The sequence below is a fragment of the Chenopodium album genome, chromosome 7, assembly GCF_948465745.1.
Source record: "Chenopodium album chromosome 7, dcCheAlbu1.1, whole genome shotgun sequence".
Classification (NCBI taxonomy): domain Eukaryota; kingdom Viridiplantae; phylum Streptophyta; class Magnoliopsida; order Caryophyllales; family Amaranthaceae; genus Chenopodium; species Chenopodium album.
In genome coordinates, this window is record NC_137840.1 from 59630449 (window position 1) to 59657948 (window position 27500).

Below are 27500 nucleotides of genomic sequence, written 5' to 3' on the forward strand. Positions count from 1 at the left end.
CTGAACTTATTGGACCTGAACTGAACTGAAGTGAAGTGAAATGAATATTTTATGAAAGAAGGAAATTAGGAGCTGAACTGAACTGAACTAAAAGTGAACTGAAATTAAGTAAATGTGAACATGCCCTAAGTCATAAATGAACGACAATCAACACCACCACGAGGCCAGTTAAAAACAAAACTTTAATGATTGCTCTCCAAATAACAGGTCATGACAATAAAGTACAGTAAGAAAATGACAATTTTTTATGCATGTAATGATTTTATTTTATAAAATGCTATGAAGTGCGAATTGAACAAGCTTTGATCTCAAGTCATGATACAATTGCTAAGACTACCAGCTAGATGAAATTCACTAGAAAATAAGAATTTGTAAATTCCAATTGATGTTCACAAAGAGAAACAAAATTTCCAAAATTAAGTAAATAAAAGAAGAAAAAGAAAAAAAGAAGAGAGAGAGAGAGAGAGAGGGACGCTCATTTGCAGTTTAGCTGATCAATTATTGGGTTGGCCTTGGGATAAAACCTGTTTTGTCTTCTCCAAGACACCAAAAAATATGGAGCCTCCAATTCCAATCCATAAAACTCTTGGTCCAATGCCCTGCAGTACACAACAAATACAGCTTTGAAATTCCTTTCGCCTGTTCTTTCCCTAATCTTCACAATCAATTTGATAATAGTACAACCTAATACACAATCCCCCACTAAAAAAAGAAAACGAAAAAAAAAGCGAATACTCGTATAAGATGAGGACAAACCTTCACAAAGACATGGCCTCCTTCTTCTCTCAGTATGGTCCTCACACAGTCATATATACCCTTGTACTGCTGTGACGACCCCTGTAGAATTAAGACCATTGTTTCACACGAGGACAGGCAACAAAATTAGCACGCTAAACTTCAAATGAAAGAAAACTTGAGGCAGAAAAAAATGGATTACTATATACCTGAATCATCAGTCGTGTCTTGATAACATCAAGAGGGGTCGTTATAGCTCCTGTTATAGCTCCTGTTCAAGCAATGAAAATTAAGTCCAGCAAGTAATAAATAGACAAATCCGTTTTGTCTAAATTTCTTTCCTCAAAATGTATTCTCAATATATTGCATGCGTTATGTTTTTGAATATCCTTAAACCGATTGATCAGCCTAATCCATAGAGCTCAGCCTATATTGCATTTTTATTATATTTGGAAACATACTACACGGTCAAGTGGTCAACACAAAACAAACTATCCCAACAACTTAATCTTGATTATATCATTACTCTTTCTCCGGAATAGGATCGTTGGAGGTTTTAGGCATGAACACCATGGCTAAGGTTCAAGCCCTAAAAGTTCATTGGGATAGTGGAGAGTTTGTATCCGGGCATGGGTTTGGGCCCTTATAAAGGGCCAACTCAAGATCGTAAACCAACCAAAAAAATACACTGCACCCTAATTGACACCAAAGACAGGTCATAAATTTACTGTAGCAGGTCAAGATTTTATTTTTGTATCGCTATCTCAATTCTTTATCCAGTCTGATACGAAGTATTTTGTATCATAAGCTCATAATATTACACAGAAATATCCCTGTTTCATCTTAACAGCTCAATTCACAAGAATCTGTAATTTAGATAGACCAGTATTTTACAAAGGGTATACAATCATAAGTTCCTCACTTCCCCCAACAACTTATCCTCCCTAACAAAAGTACTACCTCCGTTAACTTTTAGTTGCAACTTTGGGCTATTATTTGTGAAGTAAAAAAATTCCAAAGTTGCAACTCAAAAGTTTACGGAGGTAGTAAATGAAGAAAAATGATTATGATTAGAATAGGTAGAAAATTGGAATTGCTGGCAAATATCAGTCATGATCAAAGCACAGAAGTCTGCAGCAAGCAGCCGTTTGAAATTTTTTGTTTATCAAGTAGTTTTAAGCTTTTTTTTTTTACGGGGAAAATAAGAAGAGTTCTTTATTACCTGCAAAAGCACCAATCAAAGCATTTTCAGGGTCATTTAATTCCCTCTTAGCCTGCCAAAAAAAAAAAGTTGTATTTGATCAATGGACATGTTAACCAAATATGTTACTAACCATCAAACGTTCTACTTCAAAAATGTTAGAAAATAAGCAGGCTTTCACCAACATATGCTGAAACTGGTAAACCTAAAACAGACAAAGCTAAGAATCTATTTGAAGATTCACAAAGAGGTTGTAAGTGTCTGTTTGCACTATGAGCATATGACAGCAATCATGAAAAGTATTCTCAAGCTTTAAAATCTCACAAGTGAAACATCAAAAAGATGAACGACAACCAGTTACAGCTTACAGAACATGAATATTTTAAGAATCATAGAACATCAAAAAGATGACTCCCTCTTAAAAATTTGATTTGGCACAGGTCAAAAGTAAAAATAGTACTTTGTAGAGAGAATAATTGTGTAGGATAGAAAAAGAAAAATTATTGATGTGATGAAATTAGAAGAGTGATAAACAATATGTATTTTTTTTTTTAATTGAATTACGATGAGTTTTATTTTGTGACATAAAAATTAGAAAGTAAAAATTATATTGAAATGGAGAATATGTCTAAAAGATGGGGCAATCTGAATAATCCTACAGTTTAGCAAATATCACAAGATACCCTAACATAGTTGCATATCTCCTTCATATTTCTCATCCCAAAATGGACTAAGTTTTTTTTTTAAACCATGAGCTTATGGAAGATAGAGAATCCCACATAATTACATAGACCTATGTTGATGTGAAATATATCAAGAACTTTGTCAAACATTTAACACAGGAATTCGCAAGGGTATTCTACAAAAGAATAACTGGAAGTAACATTAATTGCTACTTATGTAGCTTTCGGAACTCTGACGGTGAAAAATATAAAAACAGCCTTTTACAGGTTATGAAGTATAAGGGTAATAATTTTATCTTTTACCCTCATAAGCCTACAATATTTGATAATACCAATAAATTTAGCTCACAAAATAGACAAGATGAAATATCTTAATGAACATAATGCTCTTATCAAGAGAATATATATCAGCTCACTGCTAGTTTATAACCAATCCTTATTTGCTCATAGATACAAAATTGGATGGCATCGAAAGGCAAATCGCGAAGTAGAAAAGATCCATAACCCTGCAACAGAAACCAAAATTTTAGGATTGAAATGCATCAGCCAATAGACAGCATTCCTCACAAAGCTACAATTAAGAAAGCATGGAGCACATAACCTACTAACCAACTTGACAAACAAAAAAAAATTTCTATCTTTACTGCACGACAGAAGATCTCACTTACCGCATAAAGTCCTCTGAAGCCCTCTTTAGAAACAATCATACGCACGGCATTAGGGGCTGTTGCAAATTGACCCGTCTGCATCCTTTGTTTTACAACCTATATTATTGTTTAGGAGACAGTATATTTTAAGCCGCATACACTTGTAAACCGAGAATGACAAATGGTATAAATCTTAATACCTCCGTTGGGACTCTGACAATAGAAGAGGCAGCTCCTGCAATGGCACCTGCAGACTGAATGAAGTTTAAAACTAAAACTGGCTGCATACAGCTCAACAATGAACTAAGTTGTTACACAAAAGCTATTATCATGGACTAATTGATTTACAGTAAATTGGCAATAAGAGACATGCCATGGACACATTCAACCCCAACACCCTTTCTACCAAAAAGAAAGAAGAGGGACAAAAAAATAGGCTACAAGAAGGCTTCCACCTCAGTGTACAATGAAAATCATAATAGAAAGACCTATGCTATGGTTAGATGCTAAATTATGGGTTTTTCTAAGATATGCCCCCAAGTTCTTCGGTTTCTAAGCTGTACCCATGCTTTTTCAAAGTTATAAGCCGTGCCCTTCACCTCACGATATTTTATCAACAATACCCTTTGACAGCCATATCCGTTAACGAAAATTAAGTTATTTTATCAACAATGGTGTCGTGGCATTATTAATTTGACATGTGTCTCGCTCTAATTGGTTTAACACTTTAAACAAATTTAAAAAATCAGAAAATAAAAATTATTGTTAACGTCAAAGGTTATTGTTAATAAAAATTAGTGAGGTTGAGGGCACAGCTTAGACGTTTGAAAAAGCACGGACACAACTTAGAAACCGAAGAAGTTTAGGGGCATAACTTAGAAAAACCCTTTTTTATTTATTAAAAGATGGTTAAATACTCACAATATCAGTCCATCAACTTGAAACTTCCTCTACACAGTGCATAATGAAGGGAAAAAATCCAAATCCTTTTCCTCAAACTCCAAACTCTAAAAGTATGTGATAGATTAGGCTAGCAATAAGGGCAAAGTAAGTAGGATCAGATTGCAGTGTGACGAGGTCATTCCCGCAAGACACCCATTGGAAAACTATAGCTTGCTATCCATTTCTTTTTAGATGCATCACTTTCTAAATAAGGAAGTTTCAAATTAGATGAATCATTTTCCTTTTTAGTTGATGAGTTCTTTCTCTCTCATATTACATGGGTCCTCTTTTTTTCTCTATATGTCTCTCATCTCCAAAGACTAACTAGGAATCCGTGTTTTTGTAAATGATGCAACTAAAAGAAACACAGGAAGTAAATAAGTACAGGAAAAAAATTAGATAGAGGTTTGGTTACATCTGCCAGAATCCAACGTTAGTATTGACGAGTAGTCACTCTCCCCACCCCCCCCCCCCCCCCCCCCCAAAAAAAAAAAAATGAAAAAAACAGTTGATTAATAATAGAATCGCAAATAGAAAACCTCAAAAACAGCTTCAGCACAAGTTAAGTACTTAATGATTTGTTTTTAACAGTGAAAATACATGAAGAGGACACAATGTCCCTAGAAAATAAAGATAAACAGAACTACACATTAGCATCTTCAAATTGCACAAATTAGCATCTGTCTAACACAAAAGTTTCAAATTGCATCTTCAATAAAATTCTCAGTTGGTTTACCCATTTTACTTATTTATACAACTTACAAGATGAGCCAGAGAACTGAGGTTCTCAGGAATAGCCTTTAACAATTTCTGCTTTACTGGCTCGTACACACCCAAAAATATCGCAGAAGCCCTGGAAGAAAACAAAGAATTTCATCTTCATATAACTTTGAAATGTCGCTAATACATGCAAAAGGAAAGATATAACAACTGACATACAATACAGTTAACAACTATACATGGGCTGGCAAGATATAATGACTGTAATATTATTACAGTGGCAACAGTAAGACTCTTGCCTAAAGCAGGGTTAGGGAGGATTTATAAACAGAGTATTATTCTGACAATGGCAAAGAGGCTCTTTCAGCCTTACCCCTTTCAAATAAAAAAAAAAACTGCATGTGCTTGTTCCTTGATCAAAAAGGCAATTACCGGTTGTTGTTTCAGCCTAACCATTGCAAAACAATGGAATAAGAAATGAATGAAATGTTGAGGGACCCTGAAAGCCGTCATTAATCTGTCCAAAATCCTGAAGTTGCTTACAAAAATAGGCATCATAATTGTGTACATAGCTATGTATGGCCAGGCACAGACCATCAAGGGGTGCACACTCACACTAGTCACACATACATAACCAAGAGGGACTGAATTGGAATGGAACAAATTTGCATGAACCCAGGCAGAAAGTACTATTAAAATAGATAACACTTACGGTAAAACACCAACCAAATTTCCAAACAATCCGGAGTAGAGGCCTTTTAAAATGATTTTTCCACCACCATGAGCTGCCTAGAGTTGGAAGAGTTAAATTTAGACATTAAGTCAAAAGACAACTTAACATATACGTGATTTACAATAAAAAAAAATATAATGGTTATAGCAGTTCCATTCTGTTAGAACTTTAATGCAGCCAAAATTGACACATTAAATGAAATACTCCCTTTGTCCCTATTAAACTTATTGTAATTGAATAAAGTTTGGACCCTAGTCGACTTGCCTGATGGGGTCAAACCTATTGGATGCAAGTGGGTGTTCAAAATAAAAACAGACAAAAATGGAAACGTCTATATCTATAAAGCAAGACTGGTTGCAAAAGGATTCAAGCAAATTCATGATATAGACTATGATGAAACCTTTTCTCCAGTGGCAAAGCTTAAATCGATTCAGATACTTTTGGCAATTGCTGCACATTACGATTATGAAATTTGGCAGATTGATGTCAAAACCGCCTTCTTGAATGGGTTCTTAATGGAGGATGTGTACATGACATAACCTGAGGGTTTTGAGGATTTAGAAAATTTGCAAGCTTCAGAGATCCTTTTATGGATTGAAGCAAGCGTCTTAAAGTTGGAATCTCGTTTTGATGAGACAATCAAACATTTTGGTTTTCTCAGGAGTGAAGAAGAACCTTGAAGGAATGGTTGAGAAGTTGTTTTTCCATGAAAGACCTTGGAGAAGCTGAGTACATATTGGGAATCAAAATCCATAGAGATAGGTCTCGAAGGATGATTGGACTAAACCAAGAGACTTATATCGATAAGGTTCTTGCGAGGTTTAGCATGGAAAACTCTAAGAGAGGTTCATTCCCATGTCACATGGCATTTCGCTTAGCAAGAGTCCGCGCCCAACGCCCAACGGAGCCTGATGAGTTAAAGCGAATGAGTAGCATACCTTACACCTTGGCTATAGGTTCTATCATTGATGCTCTGAGCTTATGTAGCACGTTCCAAGCAAATCCAAGTGAAGCACGCTGGATAGCAGCTAAGAACACCCGAGAAGGATTAAAGGAATGTTTTTGGTCTATGAAGGAGTAGATGAGTTGGTTGTTAAAGGTTATACTGATGCAAGCTTCCACACCGACAGTGATGATTACCGCTCACAATCAGGGTACGTCGGCACAGTTTATCTAAGTCGGATATGTCGGTGAATATTCTATTATTTTATCACCCGAACGGAAATGGGATTGGGGTGCTCTCTAAGTGAGGAGCCATGGAACTCCAGCTTAAATAGAAAGGGTTTTTAGGCCAGACAAAGGTCTAGGTTAAGTCCGGAGAGAGGGCTTGATGAACACCGCCTCCTAGTTAGTAATTGGACACACACTTCTGTCTGAATGAAAGACAGTGAGCTTGAAGAGTTCAAAGCAAGGCACTATAGCAGACTCTACGACGGAATCAGAATATTTAGCGGCATTTGAAGCAGCTAAGGAAGTTTTTTGGATAAAGAAGTTCCTAACAGAGCTAGGCATCGTACCTAGTGTTCTAGAAGGGATTGAGTTGTTTTGTGATAATAATGGCGCTATTGCACAAGAAAAAGAGCCAAGATCGAATGACAAATCCAAGCATGTAATGAGGAGATATTACCTCATTCACGAGATTGTAGACAGGAAGGATGTCAAGATTGTTCACACGGATGAGAATGTTCTGCTCCACTTACTAAACCTTTACCTCAACCCAAGCATGAAAGTCACGCTAGGGCTATAGGTTTGAAGCAAGTGTTAGAATGGCTTTAGATTGTTTTATGTTTAGAGAAACTTGTTACAATTTATTTTGCTAATTTATGTTTTTATGGAATGAAATTTTTTTTCTCTTATTTCATTTTGGTTTAGTATTTAGTAAAATGTCCATTATATTTTATTGAATTTAATGGGTTTGTCAAATACGTGATTTGATAAATGAAACCCCATAAGTGGACTAAATTCATAGAATATTTAGGTTCCTAATCTAAGTTGTTAAATTGGACATAAATAACTTAATAAAAGGATTAGCATATAAGATTGATTGATAGCGCCGTTTCATGAGCTATGGGAACATGGAGATGTTTAGTCAATCATATGGATATGTATAGTTGATACATGATCGAACAGACCTACTTAGAAGTTTTAAAACTTCGCAATTGTATTAGTGGATTCCTAAGACATGAGTGGAACACTACTTAACTCAATGATTAGTGTAACTTTGATGTTGTGAAACGTCATGCCGTAAAAGGGGACTATAAAGGCAACACTCGGGTTGTGCTAAAAGTTGAGTGGGAGTTTTGGTTGCCACAAGATTGAATAGGTCCAATGTTATATAGGATGGGTGTCTTGGCCTCTTGAAGAGTAAGAATTGAAAATGCATGGTCGTGCTCAAATGGATCATAAGATGATCATGTGCTTAGCAATTCAAACTCGGATTTCAAGAAATAATTTGATCGCTAGTATGGATAGCATAGAGATGTAATCATACAATCAAATTAAACACTAAGAGACTTAAGGAATTTGAATATTGCACACTTGTCTCGGACAAGTGGGAGATTGAAGGAAATGTGTCCTCGACTTTAGTGTAATTAGTAAGTATAATTACGGATCGTATTATGGAGATAGTAATTCGTTTATTTGGGTCGTCTATACGTCTTGCTGAGAATGCTATAGAACTTTGGGTTAGTGAGTAACAAACCCAAAGCCCACCTAAATGGATCCTGCAAGGTCACACATAAGGTTTGGATCAATAAAGAAACCTGAAGCCCAAAGTTGGCCTTAGGGTGACCGGCTATGTTATTCGGACTCTTTCATTTACCTCACGTGTCCGTGTGGGACACCGACACTTGGACACTTCATTTTTAACTAAAAGCACAACTTTTTTCAAGAAAATGGGCGAGTCCGACGCTTGGACACCCGTGTCTAATTTGACACCTCATCTGAGTCCAAGTAACATAGGTGACCGGCCAAAAGGGAAAGGGGAGAGAAAAACCCTAACCTAATTAATGATAATGTGATTATTATTAATTAAAGGTTTTAGAAAATAAGAGACACAGTATTCAGTTTTAATTTCTAAAAACAACGTAACTTTTTCCTCTCAATATTTTCTCTTCTCTCTAGACTGGTTCTCTACTCCAAGAAAGGTGAAAGATTTTCCCGTCCAACTAGCATTGGTGGAGTGTTAATTCAAGCCGGTGGACCGAATAAAGGAGTCACGCTTGAGGCTATTTCATGCTAAGAGGATTCACGCTTCAAAGGTTAATTCTAAACTATTATGTGATCCTTTATTTGTATATGCATGAGATCCTATTTAGGTGCGTATGAGTGAGATTCATGAAATTCCTCTTAGAGTATCTAAAACCCTACGTGATTGTAATTTTACTAGGTAAACAACTCTTATTAAATCCTTTGCTTATCTATAAAAACTCAACAATGGGTGCTATGTGTGGATTTATTATGCTAGTTCTATTGATTTTGTTGATGTCAAAAGGGGGAAAGAAATGCAAATAGTGAATTGCAAGTCACCCGAGTTCCTTACCAATTCTCATACCATGTTTCTTACAAGCAGTTATAAAGTAGTACTTTTTATTTTCAACTTTCATAAAAATTACTATTAATAAATAATGTTATCTATTAAGTTAATTAGAAGCTTGTATTTGCTTTTCTTCACTAATATGTTGTCTCTTTAATTAAACTAGTTTGCAAGGTTTGTCATCACAAAAATGGGGAATATTGTTGACCTCGACTAGTTATGGTGACGACAAGAAAACTCAATTTGATAAAGGCGTATTAAGTGTGCAGGTTGTTTAGGCAATTTCTATGTTAAGAACTAAGTTTCAGGATTGGAACAAAGAGAAGACCTTAATCTCCATATGGCATACACCATTGACATTTGAAGTAAAGAAAACAAAGAAGGTTTGAAGCTTTGATGTTCTATTAGGAAGGACAGAAGTTATCAAGGTCTGATTGATATATCGTATAATGCAATGAGTATTACATGAAGACTAAGAAGAATGATTAATTATTTTTAGGCTTATTGAAGTGTGTAGCATTTTATGATTGGTTGGAACAAAAGGAAAATGAGAATTAATTAATGTTAACAATTAAAACACTCGTTTTTTTTTATAAAATTGGATATTTATTTAATGATAATTTTATCGAACATTTGATCTCAGTTAAATTATAAAGATTTGTTTTGGAAAAATACAACATTAGACATTGCCTTTTTGACAAAATAAATATCTTTTTTCAAAAAGTACTTTAACTAACTCCTTGAATTACTCTTCAAGAAAAAGATTTTTTCAACACCTCTATTCCATGTTAAGTTGAACGTTCTTCCTTTTCTCTAGTACTGGGGTTGGTTCCTGCCTTTTAGGAACACTAGCTCGAATAATGGAGAAAGTGTGGAAGTTAGTTGTGATGTTGTACCATTATAAAAAGGGAATTAAGTTTCAGTTTTTAAGCATCCTAACAACGTACAATATTTTAGTAAGAAATATATTTTGTGCCAGTGAAAGTGATCCTTTGTTCCAACTATTTGTAAGATCATCTAAACACATAGTTAGAATTAGTGAGTTGTAAATTGGGAAAGGGTTGAGTCATCCTTATAAAGACTTAGAGATATTAATCATTCAAAATAATTTGGAAAAAAAAGGCGAGTAAAACAAGATAATCATTTGAAAGAGTTTGGGGAAAAAAATAATGTGAGCAAAGTGAGCAAAAGAAAGAGTATCATTTGAGCAAGTTTAGCCTAGGGTGACATCATCATTTTTTTTTCTTTTTCTTGAGTCTTAAGACTTATGTTCAAAACTTCCCCCATTTTTCTTTTTAAATCTCAAATACGGCTCAAGTTGAGTCTTAAAATTCCAAGACTCTAACTTAAGACTTGAGATTGGGACCCACCTCATTCTTATTTTTATTATCCTTTTTTTTTACACTTTTCTACATATAATTACTCATATAAAGAGATAAAAAAAAATTAATATATTTAAGTCTTAGGACTAAAGAGATAAATTTGGACAAGTCTTAGTGAATCTTAACAAGAATTTTAATGACATCATTTTCAATAGGGACCAATAATAAGTGGTTTATTTGACCAATTATTGTGTTAATTTAAACCCGATTTTGCAATCTATTCCCCTCTTTCTAACCCGTTTTTGATTGAAAATGTTGTATCTCGGCTTTGCCCCCTCTTTGTTTGTGTTTGTCCTTGTTTTGCAGGTCTTATGACTCATTTTGACAAGCTTTCAAAGCGTGGAATGCATTCAAGGCAAGGAGCAAGAGGAAGGAAAGCCCGCTCCAGGAGGTGCAGGCGTGCACCTCTCCTGGAGTGGGCACTCCTCAACTTAAGCCACATTCTGCCACAACACTGAAGCAGGGAGAAGTGGGCGCTCCTCCCATTGAAGATCAAATCTGACTTAAGTTGAAGCAGGGAGGAGCGGGCGCTCTTCCCATTGAAGTTCAATTCTGCCATATGCTGTGGAGCAGGGGAGCGGGCGTGCACCCTGTGAGGGGCGGGCGCTTCTCCTAGGCAGCTCTTCTAAAGCCAGCAAGAGAGGGAACACATCACTCAGGAGCGGGTAGCTGAGGCGCTCCTCATTATGGAGCGGGCGCTCCTCGCTAGGAATCCGTTTTATTTTGACGGATTTACCTATGTATTTCAGGGAGTATAAATACTTCCCCTTTGGCTCATTTGTATTTTGGACAGCAGTAGCCTAGTTTTTAGAAATTCCTCTTAGTTTGAAACATTCCTCTTAGTTAATTTAGCTTAGTTTTCATCAATCCAATCATTGTATTAGTGAAATTCAAGAATCATTCTCAAGATTTGGCACTTTGTAATCAACATTTGAAGCTTCAATTAGTAATTTCTTCAACCTTTTTCTACTTAATTTCATATTTTATTTGGTATTTGCATGTTACTTTAATCCTTTTAGTTCTTGAGGATAATAGTGAATTCAATTGTTAACCACTTTTCCCCAATTATTGAAATAGTTAGAACCCTAACACTTGTTTGCATGTTGATTAATATGAGTTTTGAGTAGTCTTCTTGCTAGGGGTTTAGTGAAGTTCAACCTTTTGGGTTAGTTATGGAAATGTGGGAGGAGCATTGATGTTTGTATTGCAATTAAATTGATTGTATGAGATTGCTTGTTAGTTCTTCATGATAGGATTAGCTACCTTTGACTTAGGAGCTTGATAGCATGATGTGCTTAGTTTGACATGGAAATGTGAATTGAGCATGGCATTACTTACTGCAATTTGATTATGTATATTCTATTACTAAACTAATGAGGAATCTAAGTTAGTAGTGTGAGTTATTTTTTAATTGCATGAGGTTGATCTTAATATAGTCCTTGCTATATCTTGTCTTTTTACTCCCCCTTTGCCTAATTGCCTTGATTGGGTGGATCCCATTCCCCAGTGTCTTTAATCCATCACTTTAGAACCATAGTTTGTTTGTGTACTTGACGAACCCTCAATTCACCAAAGACTTTAAATTAGCTTAAGTGTTAAGATGTTTAGCAACCATATCCCGTTCCTTGTGGTCCGAACTCTTACTTGTCATTATGCTTGGTTTGGAGGATGTTTGTTTATAAGTGTATTTCATTGAGTCTAGAATGTGCGACCGTTCTAACGCCCATCAAAATGGCGCCGTTGCCGGGGAGCGGTGTCATTGATTGCTAATTGATTACTTGAGTCCAGTTCACCATAAAACATCAAAATTTCAAAAATAGTGTTTCTTTTTGGCTACACTTGTAGCTTTGTTACTAATTGCAATTGTTGAGACTTGAGAGTGTATGCGCAGAACTCATAATAGGATTTTGGTGCCTTACGATCCCGAGATTGAGCAAACCTATAGGAGGAGAAGAAGAGCCGATTCTAGGCCATTAACTACTTCCCTAACTAGGGAGGTTGATTTCGAGGAGGAACAAGATCAAATGGGTGACACGGATCCACCACCTCAAAGACCTTTAAAGGAGTATGGAACTTCGGGAGCTTATAGAGTTTCAAGTGGCATTGCTCCGCCCGTTACTCAAGCCAATGATTTCGAAATTCGGCCCGTAATGATAAATTTGATTGAAATGAGGCAATTTAGTGGAGCAAAACATGAGAGCCCTCTTGCACACTTGGACGAGTTTGAGAAATATTGCAACACGATCAAGGTAAATGGAGTAACTCAAGAATTTGTAAGACTAAAGCTATTTCCTTTCTCCTTGATAGGAAGGGCTCTTGAATGGCTTGAGAAGGAGGTAAGGCCTAACTCCTTGAGAACTTGGGACGAGGTCACCATGGCCTTCTTAGGGAGATTCTACTCTCAAAAGAACACGGCCGAGGCAAGGGCTTTGATCCAAGGTTTCCGTCAAAAGGCTAGTGAAACCATATACGAGGCATGGGAAAGATATTAAGAATATCAAAGGGAGTATCCTCATCATGGCATTCCGACATACCAAGTTCTTCAAATTTTCTATGGGGGCTTGAGCCCACAAGGAAAGACTAGCTTAGATGTGGGAGCGGGTGTCCCAATCATGAATAAAACGAAGGAGCAGGTCATTGAAATAATTGAGGATGTGGTGAGGCACCACATGGATTGGCAAGAAGGAGAGAGGGAGTCTCTAAGAAAAAGAGGAAATGTGGTCCACTCCGTCGATCACCTGAACGCCATCAATAATTTGACGTCTCAAATCGCCAACCTTGGCAAGGAGATGACATCTATCAAGGCAAAACTTGAGACCTCCACTTCACAACAAGAGCATCCCTCCTAATCTAAGGGGAGAGGTATGAATTCTAACTCTTCTCCTTCTACATCTAATAACATGCCACATGGGTGTTTATTTTGTGAAAATTGTGGGTTATATAACCACGATACCTCTTCTAGTAATTATGATTCCCAATCTCAACCCCAATATGAAGATGGTAACGATAATGAAAACAAACAAGTCAATGCCTTGTCTTATGATAATATACCTAGGAATGACAATTAAAGATACTTACTACCTAATCAATGAGAACAAGGGGGAAATTCCTATAACCAAAAAGGAAATGATTATGATTACCATAACCAAAACCAATGGGGAAATAGGAACCAAAAACTCCAAGATAACTACAACCAACAAGGTGGTTATGGTAACCATAAGTCATAACCATAATAACCAAGAGAACTATGGAAATCAAGGCCAATATCACCAAGGGGGGAACTCTAATAATAGGAAAAATTGGAACAACAATAACAATAGAGGTTCTTCTAATCAAAATGCTTACAATTCAAATGTGAGAGGTAATAGAGCTCCCCAAGATAACTACTATGCATAAGCACCACCTAGTAGGTCTAACTTAGAGGAAATGATGGAGAGTCAAACCAAAATGTTCAATACTTTCATGGCCTCTAGTGATAAGAAATTTAGTAAAGTCATGACCCAAAACAAAATGCTTGAAACACAAATTTCTCAATTAGTCAATGCTTTAAAGGAAGGGACTAGCACTTCCAAACTTCGACCCCGAGGACTAGATGCCAAGTGGCCCGTTAATGCCATATCAACTAGGGGTGGTAAGGTGTTGGAAGAGATTGTCCCTAAGAGAAGCAATGAGAAAGTGAACATGAATGAGCCCCCCCTTAAAAGTGATTTTGAACAAGAAGAAAGGGGATAAGAAAGCAAATTAAACAATTTGGATATTAGGGGTTTGGATGTTAGGAAATTTGGATGTTAGAGGGGTAAGAAGATAAGAAGAACAAGAAATTTGGATATTAGGGAAAACCAACATCATCAAAGCATCTTCAAAAGAGACCAAGAGCAAACCAACCATACCATGCAATCAACCATCACACAAACCAACAAAAATTATGTAAATACCAAAGCTAATCATAAGAATAAGATGCTCCAAAGCACACATATAAGGAGAAGTGAGACAAAAACATTAATATGCAATCATTCTAGCCTAGGCATGCCATATCATCATGAAAAGAGCAGCAACCAACCTAAAATAGGCATGCAATCAAGAACATAATACCACATGAATCCTACCATAAGTCCCAAAGGCTAAATTAAACTTTTCATGCCAAACATTCCACATACAAACTCAAACTTCTCCATACATAGCACAAAAGCATCACATGAAAGCACATCGAAACTACACTAGACACAAAGACCACAAGACTTCCCCCAAGCTAGACATTTGATTACCGTTTCCGCGATAAATGGACACAATGAGAAACATCTCCACCCCCCCCCCCCCCAAGCTAGAACTCGACACCAGCCTCGGTGTTACACATGACGGGAAGGAAGAGAAGGGAACGGTAAAAACAAATGTCTAAAGGCTACTCCCGATCATCCTCCCTATGCGGCGATGGCATGTAGTTATAGTTTGGGTCTACATCGCCGGAGTAGAAAGGTTGATCCACGTATGGATGAAGATCATAGTTGGGACTACTTCGATAGTGACTGTAGTCCGGTGCACTACTAGTACCCCAACCACCATCATACCCGAGTGGAAACCCGAAGTATCCCCTTAAGGGGTGGTTATCGATCTCCTCGGGAGCCATATTACCATATGTCTCGGGGACGAGGTAATAAGAATGGCCCCTCTTGTACGGCTTCGAGACATGTGGTAATATGGCTCCCGAGGAGATCGATAACCACCCCTTAAGGGGATACTTCGGGTTTCCACCCGGGTATGATGGTCTCATCCCCGAGACATGTGGTAATATGGCTCCCAAAGAGATCGATAACCACCCCCTTAAGGGGATACTTCGGGTTTCCACACGGGTATGATGGTGGTTGGGGTACTAGTAGTGCACCGGACTACGGTCACTATCAAAGTAGTCCCAACTGTGATCTTCATCCATACGTGGATCAACCTTCCTACCCCAGCGATGTAGACCCAAACTATAACTACAGGTCATCGCCGCCTAGGGAGGATGATCGGGAGTAGCCTTTAGACATTTGTTTTTACTATTCCCTTCTTTTCCTTCCCGTCATGTGTAACACTGCGGCCGATGTCGAGTTCTAGCTTGGGGGGAGATAATTCTCATTGTATCCATTTATCGCGGGAACGGTAAACAAATGTCTAGCTTGGGGGAAGTCTTGTGGTCTTTGTGTCTAGTTTAGTTTCGGTTTTAATAGGATATGTGCTTTCATGAGATGGTTTTGTGCTATGTTAGAGAAGTTTGAGTTTGAATGTGGAATGTTTGGCATGAAAAGTTTAACTTAGCCATTGGAACTTATGGTAGGATTCATGTGGTATTATGTTCTTAATTGCATGCCTATTTTAGGTTGGTTGTTGCTCTTTTCATGATGATATGGCATGCCTAGGCTAGAATGATTGCATATTAATGTTTTTTGTCTCACTTCTCCTTATATGTGTGCTTTGGAGCATCTTATTCTTATGATTAGCTTTGGTATTTACATATTTTTGTTGGTTTGTGTGATGGTTGATTGCATGGTATGGTTGGTTTGCTCTTGGTCTCTTTTGATGATGCTTGATGATGTTGGTTTTCCCTAATATCCAAATTTCTTGTTCTTCTTATCTTCTTACCCCTCTAACATCCAAATTTACTAACATCCAAACCCCTAATATCCAAATTGTTTAATTTGTTTTCTCATCCCCCTTCTTCTTGTTCAAAATCACTCTCAAGGGGAGGCTCATTCATGTTCACTTTCTCATTGCTTCTCTTAGGGACAATCTCTTCCAACACCTTACCACTCCTAGTTGATATGGCATAAACGGGCCACTTGGCATCTAGTCCTTGGGGTCGAAGTTTGGAAGTGTTAGTCCCTTCCTTTAAAGCATTGACTAATTGAGAAATTTGTGTTTCAAGCATTTTGTTTTGGGTCATGACTTTACTAAATTTCTTATCACTAGAGACCATGAAAGTATTGAACATTTTGGTTTGACTCTCCATCATTTCCTCTGAGTTAGACCTACTAGGTGGTGCTTGTGCATAGTAGTTATCTTGGGGAGCTTTATTACCTATCACATTTGAATTGTAAGCATTTTGATTAGAAGAACCTCTATTGTTATTGTTGTTCCAATTATTCCTATTATTAGAGTTCCCCCCTTGGTGATATTGGCCTTGATTTCCATAGTTCCCTTGGTTATTATGGTTATGGTTACCATAACCACCTTGTTGGTTGTAGTTATCTTGGGGTTTTTGATCCCTTTGGTTCCTATTTCCCCATTGGTGTTGGTTATGGTAATTATAATCATTTCCTTTTTTATTATAGGAATTTCCTCCTTATTCTCTTTGATTAGGCAGTAAGTATCTTTGATTGTCATTCCTAAGTCTATTATCATAAGACAAGGCATTGACTTGTTTGTTTTCATTATCATTACCATCTTCATATTGGGGTTGAGGTTGGGAATCATAATTACAAGAAGAGATATCATGGTCATGTGACCCACAATTTTCACAAAGTAAACACCCTTGTGGCATGTTATTAGATGTAGAAGGGGAAGAGTTAGAATTCATACCTCTCCCCTTAGATTGGGAGGGATGCTCTTGTTGTGAAGTGAAGGTCTCAAGTTTCGCCTTGATAGATGTCATCTCCTTGCCTTGGCGATTTGAGATGCAAATTAATTTTGGCGTTGAGGTGATCGACGGAATAAACCGCATTTCCTCCTTTGCTTAGAGACTCCCTCTCTCCTTCTTGCCAATCTATGTGGTGCCTCACCACATCCTCAATTATTTCAATGATTTGCTCCTCCGTTTTGTTCATGATCGGGCCACCCGCTCCTGCATCTAAGTTAGTCTTTCCTTGTAGGCTCAAGCCCCCATAGAAAATTTGAAGCAATTGGTATGTCGGAATGCCATGATGAGGACACTCCCTTTGATATTCTTAATATCTTTCCCATGCCTCGTATATGGTTTCACTAGCCTTTTGACGGAAACCTTAGATCAAAGCCCTTGCCTCGGTCGTGTTATTTTGAGAGTAGATACTCCCTAAGAAGGCCGTGGTGACCTCGTCCCAAGTTCTTAAGGAGTTAGGCCTTACCTCCTTCTCAAGCAATTTAAGAGCCCTTCCTATCAATAAAAAGGAAATAGCTTTAGTCTCACAAATTCTTGATGATGATTGATGATGTTGGTTTTCCCTAATATCCAAATTTCTTCTTCTTATCTTCTTACCCCTCTAACATCCAAATTCCCTAACATCCAAATCCCTAATTTACAAATTGTTTAATTGGTTTTCGTATCCCTCTCCTTCAAAAATCCCTAATATCCACATTCCTTATTTAGTTTTCTTATCTCCTTCCTTCTTAAAAAATAAAAATAAATAAAAGGAGAAAAAAAGCTTAGAAAAACAAAAAAAAAAAAAAAAAAGTTGTTTTGTTTTTTATTGGTTTGCAATGATGATATTGGATTATATGTGGTGAATACTTGTTTTCTTTTTGTAATAAAATTTCAAATATGGTTTAGATGCCCTTGGTTGAACATAGAATTGGCTAGTTTAGGCTAGTGTGAGAATAACCTTACCGAATGTACGAAACTTAAAGTCTAGGCTTGTGGTAAGATGGTGTCGCCTATTTCAAAGGAATTTGAACCCCGAAAGATAGTATTTGATCCCGCATTGTCCCCAAAAGTGAGGTTTTAATATTTTTCAAGCCTACGACATTTTTTATGAGTGGTAAAGATCCTCTTTGATTTAGTACCTAGATCGAGAACTTGAGTCTCAACTCCCAAGACCGCAGCCTAAACTACTCTTAGTGTTGATGAAGGTTGTTATGTATTTGTTATTCACAAAAGTTAAGGCATATCATTTTTTTTTTCCTTAGTTTAATCTTTAATCTAGAGGGTTTAAGCTAAGTCGGAGTAAGACTGAATATTTGGTATGTCGTTTTGGCACTCAGAGGGGGACAAGCAATGAAGTGGTGAGTTTGGATGGAAAGGATTTGACCATGAGTGAATGTTTTAAGTACCTAGGGTCGATCATCCAGAAGAATGGTGACATTGATCAAGACGTGACCCACAGGATTAAGTCAGGGTGGCTTAAATGGAGAGCGGCCACGGGAGTGCTATGCGACCGCAGCATTCCCTTAAAGTTGAAGGGAAAATTCTACAGGACTGCCATAAGACCAGTGTTGCTCTATGGTACAGAATGTTGGGCTTCTAAGAAAGAGCATATTAAAAAGATGGAGGTTACGGAAATGCGCATGTTAAGGTGGATGTGTGGAAACACTTTAAGAGATAGAATCAGAAATGAGGTTATTCGCAAGAAAGTAGGTGTGGCGGGCATTGTAGATAAATTAAGGGAAAATCGTCTGCGTTGGTTTGGACATGTAAGACGGAGACCCGAGGGTGCACCGGTGCGAAGAGTGGAAGAGTGGGACCATAGAGGGATTAAACGAGGAAGAGGGAGACCAAAGATGACTTGGTTGGAAGGAGTGGGGAAGGATATGAAGTGCATGGATTTACGTGAGGATGAAGTTTTGGATCGTAAGGGATGGAGGAGAAAGATTTATGTTGATGACTACACGGAATAATCAAATTTGGTTCATGTTAGCCGACCCCACTTTTGGGATTAAGGCTTTGATTGATTGATTGATTGAATCTTTAATCTTTTGTAATTAGTAGTGTGTTGTGAAATGTTACTTAAAAAAAATGAATGAAAACAAAAAATGAATGGGGGAAAAAAAAAAAAAAAAAAGTGATGATTAGCCACCACCCTAGAAATTAAACAAGCTTGGGGGTGTGTTTTTGTTTTGATTCATTCATGGTTTGTAATATGGGTCAAAGTTAAAAACCTCTTTAGGTTTGTTCTTAATGATATACGTTTTAGTTTGGCTTAAATTGCAAAACACTTCTAGTTCTTTCTATGCCTAAATTTTGTGTCGAAATCCTTGAGACTTGTAATGTTAAAAGAGTAGTGGAAGCCATTGTCGGTGGAGGGAGTTGATTCACAAGCATATGGAGAGGGTACTTTTTCATTGAGATGTCGAGTGTCTTATAACCCGCTTTATCTATGTTTTCCGGCTCCTTCGAGGAGTCACGAGACACTACCATTAGGGGAATTTGAACTTTGTGATGGGGACGCGGTAAGATGAGTTGAATGGGCCTAAGTTGAGCATTTTCGGGAGGGTTAGCAAGGCCTTGGCTAGTCATGACCGTGGTTGATCTTAGGCATATACCTCATGCTCGAGTTTTATTACTTAAGGATTCTTGTATCTATGCATGTGCTTTTCTTTGAGCAAATTGATCTTTTGTTTTGTTTTTTAACAATGTGAATTGATGGAGGACAAGCATTTGGCTAGCTTGGGAGGATTTGATAAGTGGTTTATTTGACCACTTATTGTGTTAATTTAAACCCGGTTTTGCAATCTTTTCCCCTCTTTCTAACCCGTTCTTGATTGAAAATGTTGTACTTCAAAGCGTGGAATGCATTCAAGGCAAGGAGCAAGAGGAAGGAGAGCCCGCTCAAGGAGGAGCGGGCGTGCACCTCTCCTGCAGCGGGCGCTCCTCGACTTAAGCCACATTCGGCCACAACACTGAAGTAGGGAGGAGCGGGCGTGCACCCTCTTTGGAGCGGGCGCTCCTCCCATTGAAGTTCGATTCTGCCATATGCTGCGGAGCAGGGGAGCGGGTGTGCACCCTGTGCCTAGGCAGCTTCGAATCTGCCTTCTTCTTAAGCCAGCAAGAGCGGGCGCTCCTCGCTGGCAATCCGTTTTATTTTGACGGATTTACCTATGTGTTTCGGGAAGTATAAATACTTCCCCTTTAGCTCATTTGTATTTTGGACAGCAGTAGCCTAGTTTTTAGAAATTCCTCTTAGTTTGAAACATTCCTCTTAGTTAATTTAGCTTAGTTTTCATTAATCCAATCATTGTATTAGTGAAATTCAAGAATCATTCTCAAGATTTGGCACTTTGTAATCAACATTTAAAGCTTCAATTAGTAATTTCTTCAACCTTTTTCTACTTAATTTCATATTTTATTTGGTATTTGCATGTTACTTGAATCCTTTTAGTTCTTGATAATTTCTTGTTGGATAATAGTGAATTCAATGGTTAACCACTTTTCCCCAATTATTGAAGTAGTTAGAACCCTAATACTTGTTTGCATGTTGATTAATATGAGTTGTGAGTAGTCTTTTTGCTAGGGGTTGGGTGAAGTTCAACCTTTTGGGTTAGTTATGCAAATGTGGGAGGAGCATTGATGTTTGTATTACAATTAAATTGATTGTATGAGATTGCTTGTTAGTTTTCATGATAGGATTAGCTACCCTTGACTTAGGAGCTTGATAGCATGATATGCTTAGTTTGACATGGAAATGTGAATTGAGCATGGCATTACTTATTGCAATTTGATTTTGTATCTTCTATTGCTAAACTAATGAGGAATCTAAGTTTAATAGTGTGAGTTGTTTTCTAATTGCATGAGGTTGATCTTACATATAGTCCTTGCTATATTTTGTCTATTTTACTCCTCCTTTGCCTAATTGTCTTGGTTGTGTGGATCCCATTCCCTAGTGTCTTTAATCCATCGCTTTAGAACCATAGTTTGTTTGTGTACTTGACGAACCCCCAATTCACCAAAGACTTCGAATTAGCTTAAGTGTTAAGATCTCTAGCAACCATATCCCATTCCTGGTTGACCAAACTCTTACTTGTCATTATGCTTAGTTTGTAGGATATTTGTTTATAAGTGTGTTAGATTAAATATGGAATGTGCGACCATTCTAACGCCCATCAACCAACAAAAACAATGTCACATCCAAGTCTTAAGACTTTGGGCTAAACTTGTAAAACATGATTAAAGTGAGCAAAAAAGATACTTATATGAAATAATTATTGATTAGTTTCACTTATTAAAATTAAAAAGAAAAAAAAAAGTATAAAGTGTTTCATTATTAGATAAGACTCCAATCTTAATTAAATCAATACGGTTTACTTAAAACGCTTTTCTTAAAGGAATTATTAGGCTTATGAAATAATCCTAACAAATAGTAACTTCTATTTATATGTCATCTTTGAATTAATAATACTACCTCCTTTTCTTTTTAGTCGCAATAAAGGATATTTGATGAGTCATAAATAATACCCCTTATTTGCAACTAAAAAGAAACGGAAGTATTGCTGTAAAAAAATAAAAAATAAAATAAAATGAGAGAGAGAAAAAAACAAAGGTACTCCCTCTGTTCCCTAATGTTTTTTACGTTTGGAATTATGCGCGGTTATTAAGAAATTGTGTAAAGTTGAGGTATATTGGAATATTTCAATGATTGAAAGTACAATTTTATTGAAAAATACAATGTTGAGCATGTGGGGTGAAGAAATTAGAGGAGAAAGGAGAGAGAAAGTAATAATAAGTGTTGAAAAACTAATAAAATAGTACAAAAAGTACAATAGCACATGGAAAAGTAATGACTTTTGAGTAAAAAAATTGTAAAACAAGGGTAATTTAATCCAAAATTTATGACAAAAACAGGAAACATACTAAATGTAAAGAATAAAAAGGAACACCCTAAATGGAAACGTAAAAAGCATTTAGGAACGGAGGGAGTAGTAGATTAGTGAAAGTCACTCATTACTCTTCTCGATTTGAGCTTCAAAGTTTCATATCTACAAATTGATTTCAAGTTCAACCAATGATTCATCCAGCCTCTTTTGAAACGGATGCACATATTTCACTCTCAACAGTTGTTTTTTTCCCCACAATATGAGGGCAGTCTCCTATCCTGACTCTCTTTAAAAAAAAATAGCTAAAATTTCTTGGCAGAATGTACAGCATCCATTTTAGCCAAACTGAATTTATGAACTTCAAGCATGCCAAAAGGTCCATGAAATGAAATAGCCAGTCCATTAGGCAACAATAATAGAATTATGTTTCTCATTATCATGAAGAATATCAACCTTGACTTAGTGGTATGACACCACCTATATATTCAATTGATGATATGCTGCATGAAGATATTGAAGGCTCTATACATACTCATAATAATTTATCAGATTTCAGTAGATTAGACAAAGTATAATATTTAAGCTTTAACTGATATAAAACAAATCACAGACACAGACAACAATAAGAAGTTGAAGATTGTAGACCTGCCTGCAGCCGAGTTTTAACTGTATCTATCGGATATAAGGCTGCTTCAACCACACCACCTGCAACAGCTCCAGCTATAGCACCATCTGTGAAAGACATTTTGTAATTATCTATGATAAGTTACTTTCTTGCCATAGCATAATGCCAAATAGTATGATCAACTATGATGATTTAGGAATAACCTTAGAAAAATATAAAAGTTTTAGAAGAAAAAAAAATAGCAACAGAGCATTACGCAACCTCCTCAAAATATACTCCCTATCAGACTTTTAGATTTCAAATTCAGAGAAGGGAGATGAAAGTGAAAGATTGAAAAATGAATATTCAAACAAGAGATCCGCCGCCCAAAGGCCCAAGAACATAATGTAGATGGGTTCTTCTTGAAACAACTTAGGTTCCACTACCTTATTTCACTTATTTCATGTCTAACAATTTTAGATAAAATAAGATGAGATGAGATAAGATAAGGGCCAATAAATTCAAATCGGTTAAGATAATAAGATAAAATAGTTCAAATAAGGTATAATAAGCTCCTTTATTTCATGTCTAATAAGTTCATATAAGATAAGGTATATTAAGTTCAGATAAGATAATATAAGGGCCATTAATTTCGGATAAGTTAAAATAAGGTTTGATAATTTTAAAAACGATAAAATAAGGGTTAATAAGTTCTGATTTAGTCAACACAAAATCTTATATGTGGCTAGCCACATGGTGTGGCCACTTCACATAATCACATACAAGACAATTAATTAAGTAATAGAGGGTTACGGTGATGAGTAAATAGGGTTTACTTTAACGTGTATGCAGGTTACTTAAATGAGAAATAGGGGTTACTCTCTTAAATAAGTGGAATTATTCTTTCATTTTTTTTAAACAAAAGAATGGAGGTTACTCGAATGAACAAATGGAGTTACTTATTTCTAAATTACTTGAAATCGCTTGTATAATGAATTTGGGTTGCTTTTATGGAAAACATGAGGTTACTCTTATGAAAAATTGAGGTTACCCATACATATAAATGAAGATTACTCTTATAAACTAATGTGGCCACATCGTGTGGCTAGCCACATACAAGACTTACCATTTAGTCAAATAAGGTCCATGATAAGATCTAATAAGTTCAAATTCAATAAAGACTAATAAGCTCAAATAAGATAACGGCTAATAAGTTCAAAAAAGATAAGGATTTATAAATTTAGATAAATAAGGGCTAACAAGTTTATATAAGATCATGGTTCATAAGTATACAAGTTCGAATAAAATAAATTGTAAGCTAATAAAATAAAATAAATGAAATTCAGTGGAAGAGCACAGTGCCTGAGGCCTCTTATAACTCAAGTATAGGCATACTACTATTCACATTTTTCTAGGTTTGTATCTTTTTTAGACAATTCCATGCCATATTCTATTGGAATATTAACTTGATTGACATTTTTCTAGTATCTATTTAATATAGAATATTAATGGCTATGCAAATGTCATCATTACATTGTACAACTTTGATGCCTGCATACTAGGACATGAATCCAATATCCTATATCTTTAATGAATGTGCCATCATCAACCCAAATACAAAAATATGAGTGGCAACCTTGTAAATGCATTTTTAAAACCCTTTATTTTGCCACAAATTCAAAAAGCAATGATTTGCTTGGTTTGTAACCTTTAGCATCAAACTTAGCTTTGTATATCTCCGCAATAAAGGGTTTGATGCTAAATCCAAAGCCCTTATGACCCTATCCCCTTCATCAAATTGAACTTCACTAATTCTCTTTTGACCAATTAAATCGGATTCTTTAATCAATTTCACAAAGCATACCGATACCATTTTTATGACTTTTTGAAGATGACTTTTGGTGGAATAAATTGAAAATCCATAACATAGTGTCCTTTATGTAATGGAATGGCCTTTCTTCAAATTCCATGTGAATATGAATTACAATGGTAGGGGTGTTACGGCTAAAAAAAAAAAACGACAAGACTCTTAGATATGCAAGTTGAATAACTTTGTAATACAGAATTTCTTACCATGTTTCGTTATGATGTTACTCTATGGTGCATTTTAGGCTTGGAGACAACCTAAATCAGCATGAAAGGAACACATTTGTTTTCATTAACTTCTAAAGAGGTTATAGGTCTTTTGTTGATGTACTCATTATGTTATTTTTTATATACTTTAATAAAGTTAAGTATTCAAACATATCACTTCCATCGATGAACAATATTTTATTAAAACAGCCCTACTTTTGAGAAGCAGAATTTCATTGACATATACTTCCTCCAATTCATGTGGGCTTTCTTACTTCCAACTTTGAGATAACTACCTGTCCTAGATTTTTTATTAATCCCACTACTCAATGGAAAAAGGAAAAAAGCACGAGTCTATTACTCTATTAGAATATGCTGCAATCGTTCTATTTAAGCACTGAATGATTTGTCATTAATATCTGAATGAGAACTTCAAATAAAATTAAGATCTCTAGAATATATATCCAATTGACCAATTCATGAGAAGATATTAATGCTCTTTGAGAAAGTATTAGGCTGCTTGCATGTTAGCCACTTGAATTTTCTCCTACAATCGATAAAGGTGTTTCCATCTAGAGATGCAACTAACATATAATATTCTCACATAAAGTAGCCTTCTTTAGGAAGTTATTAACTTATTATAGCATGTTGGTCAGTAAAATTACTAAATACTGTTTATTGCATCCAAGAAAAAGTGGTTTCAGTAACATAAGGTACAACATTTATCACAACAAAAGTTTTTATAATAACAAAGCAACATACCATATAGGGATTGCAGCAAATTCAATGGATTTTCTTCCATGATAATGCCAGATGCAAAATTCTTCTCTTGATCTTTGGAAGATCGCAATTGATAATCCAAAGCACCTGCAAGATGTAACATGTCATACAAACAACCAATGTTCTCAGCGCAGAAAGAGTAACAGTATATAAATAAAAAGGTTGCATAAGGTAAGAGAAAGTGAGTAATAAAACACAGGGTATGCCCAAATCAATGACACCTGGACAGAGCTTGGACGATAGTGTTTAAGAATATGATATTATTACAATGACATTTAGACATCATTCACCCAAAAAAAAACACAAAAAAGAAGTTAAAATATCTCTTTACATAACGGCTTTGGGGATATTGGAGTGGCAACACAAAGAAAAATCAAAGAGAGTTTAATCTCCATGCTAAGCACCTCAACAAGTTAATTGGATGTAAGTCAAACCAAGAAAAATTGAAGAGAATGTGTAAGGTATCAATTTGGATCATGAATAACATTCACTCACTTAAATATTTATATTCTAAACATAATATGATGACATCATTCAATTCACTTGCACCTTCTGGTTTCTTTTTTCACTTCCCTTATAACAATAGTCTCAATGCATAGAAAGGCTCATGGAAATAGTGCGCCTCATTTAAGTGAGGTGCACATATCAAAAGTGGGAAAAAAAAAAAAAAAAAAAAAAAAAAAAAAAAAAAAAACAGGAAATATTGTTGTGCGCCTTTTGGTGAGCATTATTGCCCCTTTTAGTGTGCCACACCAAAACCCCTTCTCCTTGACCAATAAAGGTGCATGCCCATATCGCCTTATACCTCAGTGCCAATCCTAGCCTCAGATGCGCCATTTCATAAACTGGGTAGTGTGAATGATTTGAGAAGCAAACTAATTTTGGTATAATGAAACTAGCAGCACAACATTCCATCACAAAAAGTTGCTTTAAGGCTCTAATATAACCTACTATAAGTATAACTTGCATGAAAGAGTAATGACTGAAAGAATAGAGCATATACTAATGAAACACAAATAGGACACATTGTAGAAGCGGACCATTAGTATAATAGAGCAGCAACTAGAACTAACAATTTAACATTATTCACAATAAAAAGGGCAAATAACGCGTGGTTAACACGCGTCCAAAAACAGCTTAAGTTCAATTTAAGGATAATGTGTAGCAGAACATTTCAAAATTAACATAGAATGAAGCAGATTTTGACATGTAACACTTAATAGTGCTATGTTTGAGCATCAACTATCTTACAAGGATGTACTTCTTTTCAACTGAAATTCACTTATTTCTGTACATTTCAGTCTAATACAGTTCAATTCAACAATTGAATTCACTTAAATTCCTACAATCATCTTACTTACAACTACTTCCAGCGAAATCGAGAAATCTAAATTGTGCAGCGAAGTCAAAATCGGAAATCATAAAAGTAAAACTCAAATCAACAATCATTTGACAATGTAATTGAAGATAATTGAGGAATTTCTGAACCAAACCATACAAGAGAGTTCGATACTTAACAATTCATACTAAAATTTAAACGCCACTCAGATTAAAGTAAACAATAAAGTATAAGATATTTGAATTATACAGATAATACAATGCAATTGGAAAATACAATGTAATTGAATTACTATGATTAAACAATCAACATTTCAACCAATGAAGGTGTACGAGAATTAAAATTAAAATGAACCCTAGAAATTTTAAGAAAGGAAGAGAGTGATTACTTGAGGGAACAATAGTAGAGGTTTCTGTCTTCATTATAGCTGCCTGCTGCTGCAATTTCTCTGTTTAACCCAAAAATGAGGAGGATACTGTTGGTCTGTTGTCAATTGTAATTTTCTAATTGAAATTCTATCCAACCTCTAACTGTTTGGTTCACCACTTCAACAAGTATTGAGAAAGAAAAATATCATGCACAGGCTATTCCGCTATAGATACTTCGTAAAATGTTTCTCGTGCTCAAGTGAGCCTTGTTTGGACTGAATTTGAG

The 27500-nt window shown here is 36.0% G+C and overlaps 1 protein-coding gene and 2 non-coding genes across 4 annotated transcripts; 1 reads left to right on the forward strand and 2 right to left on the reverse strand.

The window, feature by feature from the left end:
* Nucleotides 1–235: 235 nt before the first annotated feature.
* On the reverse strand, nt 236–27500 carry LOC145637995 (S-adenosylmethionine carrier 1, chloroplastic/mitochondrial-like). Of its 2 annotated transcripts, XM_081688978.1 has the most exons (12): nt 27235–27499; nt 25490–25594; nt 22696–22782; nt 5641–5713; nt 4971–5061; nt 3467–3520; nt 3288–3383; nt 3036–3125; nt 1958–2009; nt 945–1006; nt 757–837; nt 236–599 (listed from the first exon to the last, which is right to left on the reverse strand). In XM_081688978.1, exons 1-12 carry the CDS (start codon nt 27266–27268, stop codon nt 495–497), a joined length of 930 nt encoding a protein of 309 aa, XP_081545104.1. In that variant the 5' UTR covers nt 27269–27499; the 3' UTR covers nt 236–494. The 2 variants fall into 2 exon arrangements, with proteins under 2 accessions (XP_081545104.1, XP_081545105.1); XM_081688979.1 differs by lacking the exons at nt 4971–5061; nt 5641–5713 and having other exon boundaries at nt 3467–3513; nt 27235–27500.
* On the reverse strand, nt 12997–13102 carry LOC145641171 (small nucleolar RNA R71). The gene has a single exon (XR_014115234.1). It is a non-coding gene; the product is annotated as a small nucleolar RNA R71 (small nucleolar RNA).
* Nucleotides 17464–17569, forward strand: LOC145641420 (small nucleolar RNA R71). Its single transcript, XR_014115446.1, has one exon. It is a non-coding gene; the product is annotated as a small nucleolar RNA R71 (small nucleolar RNA).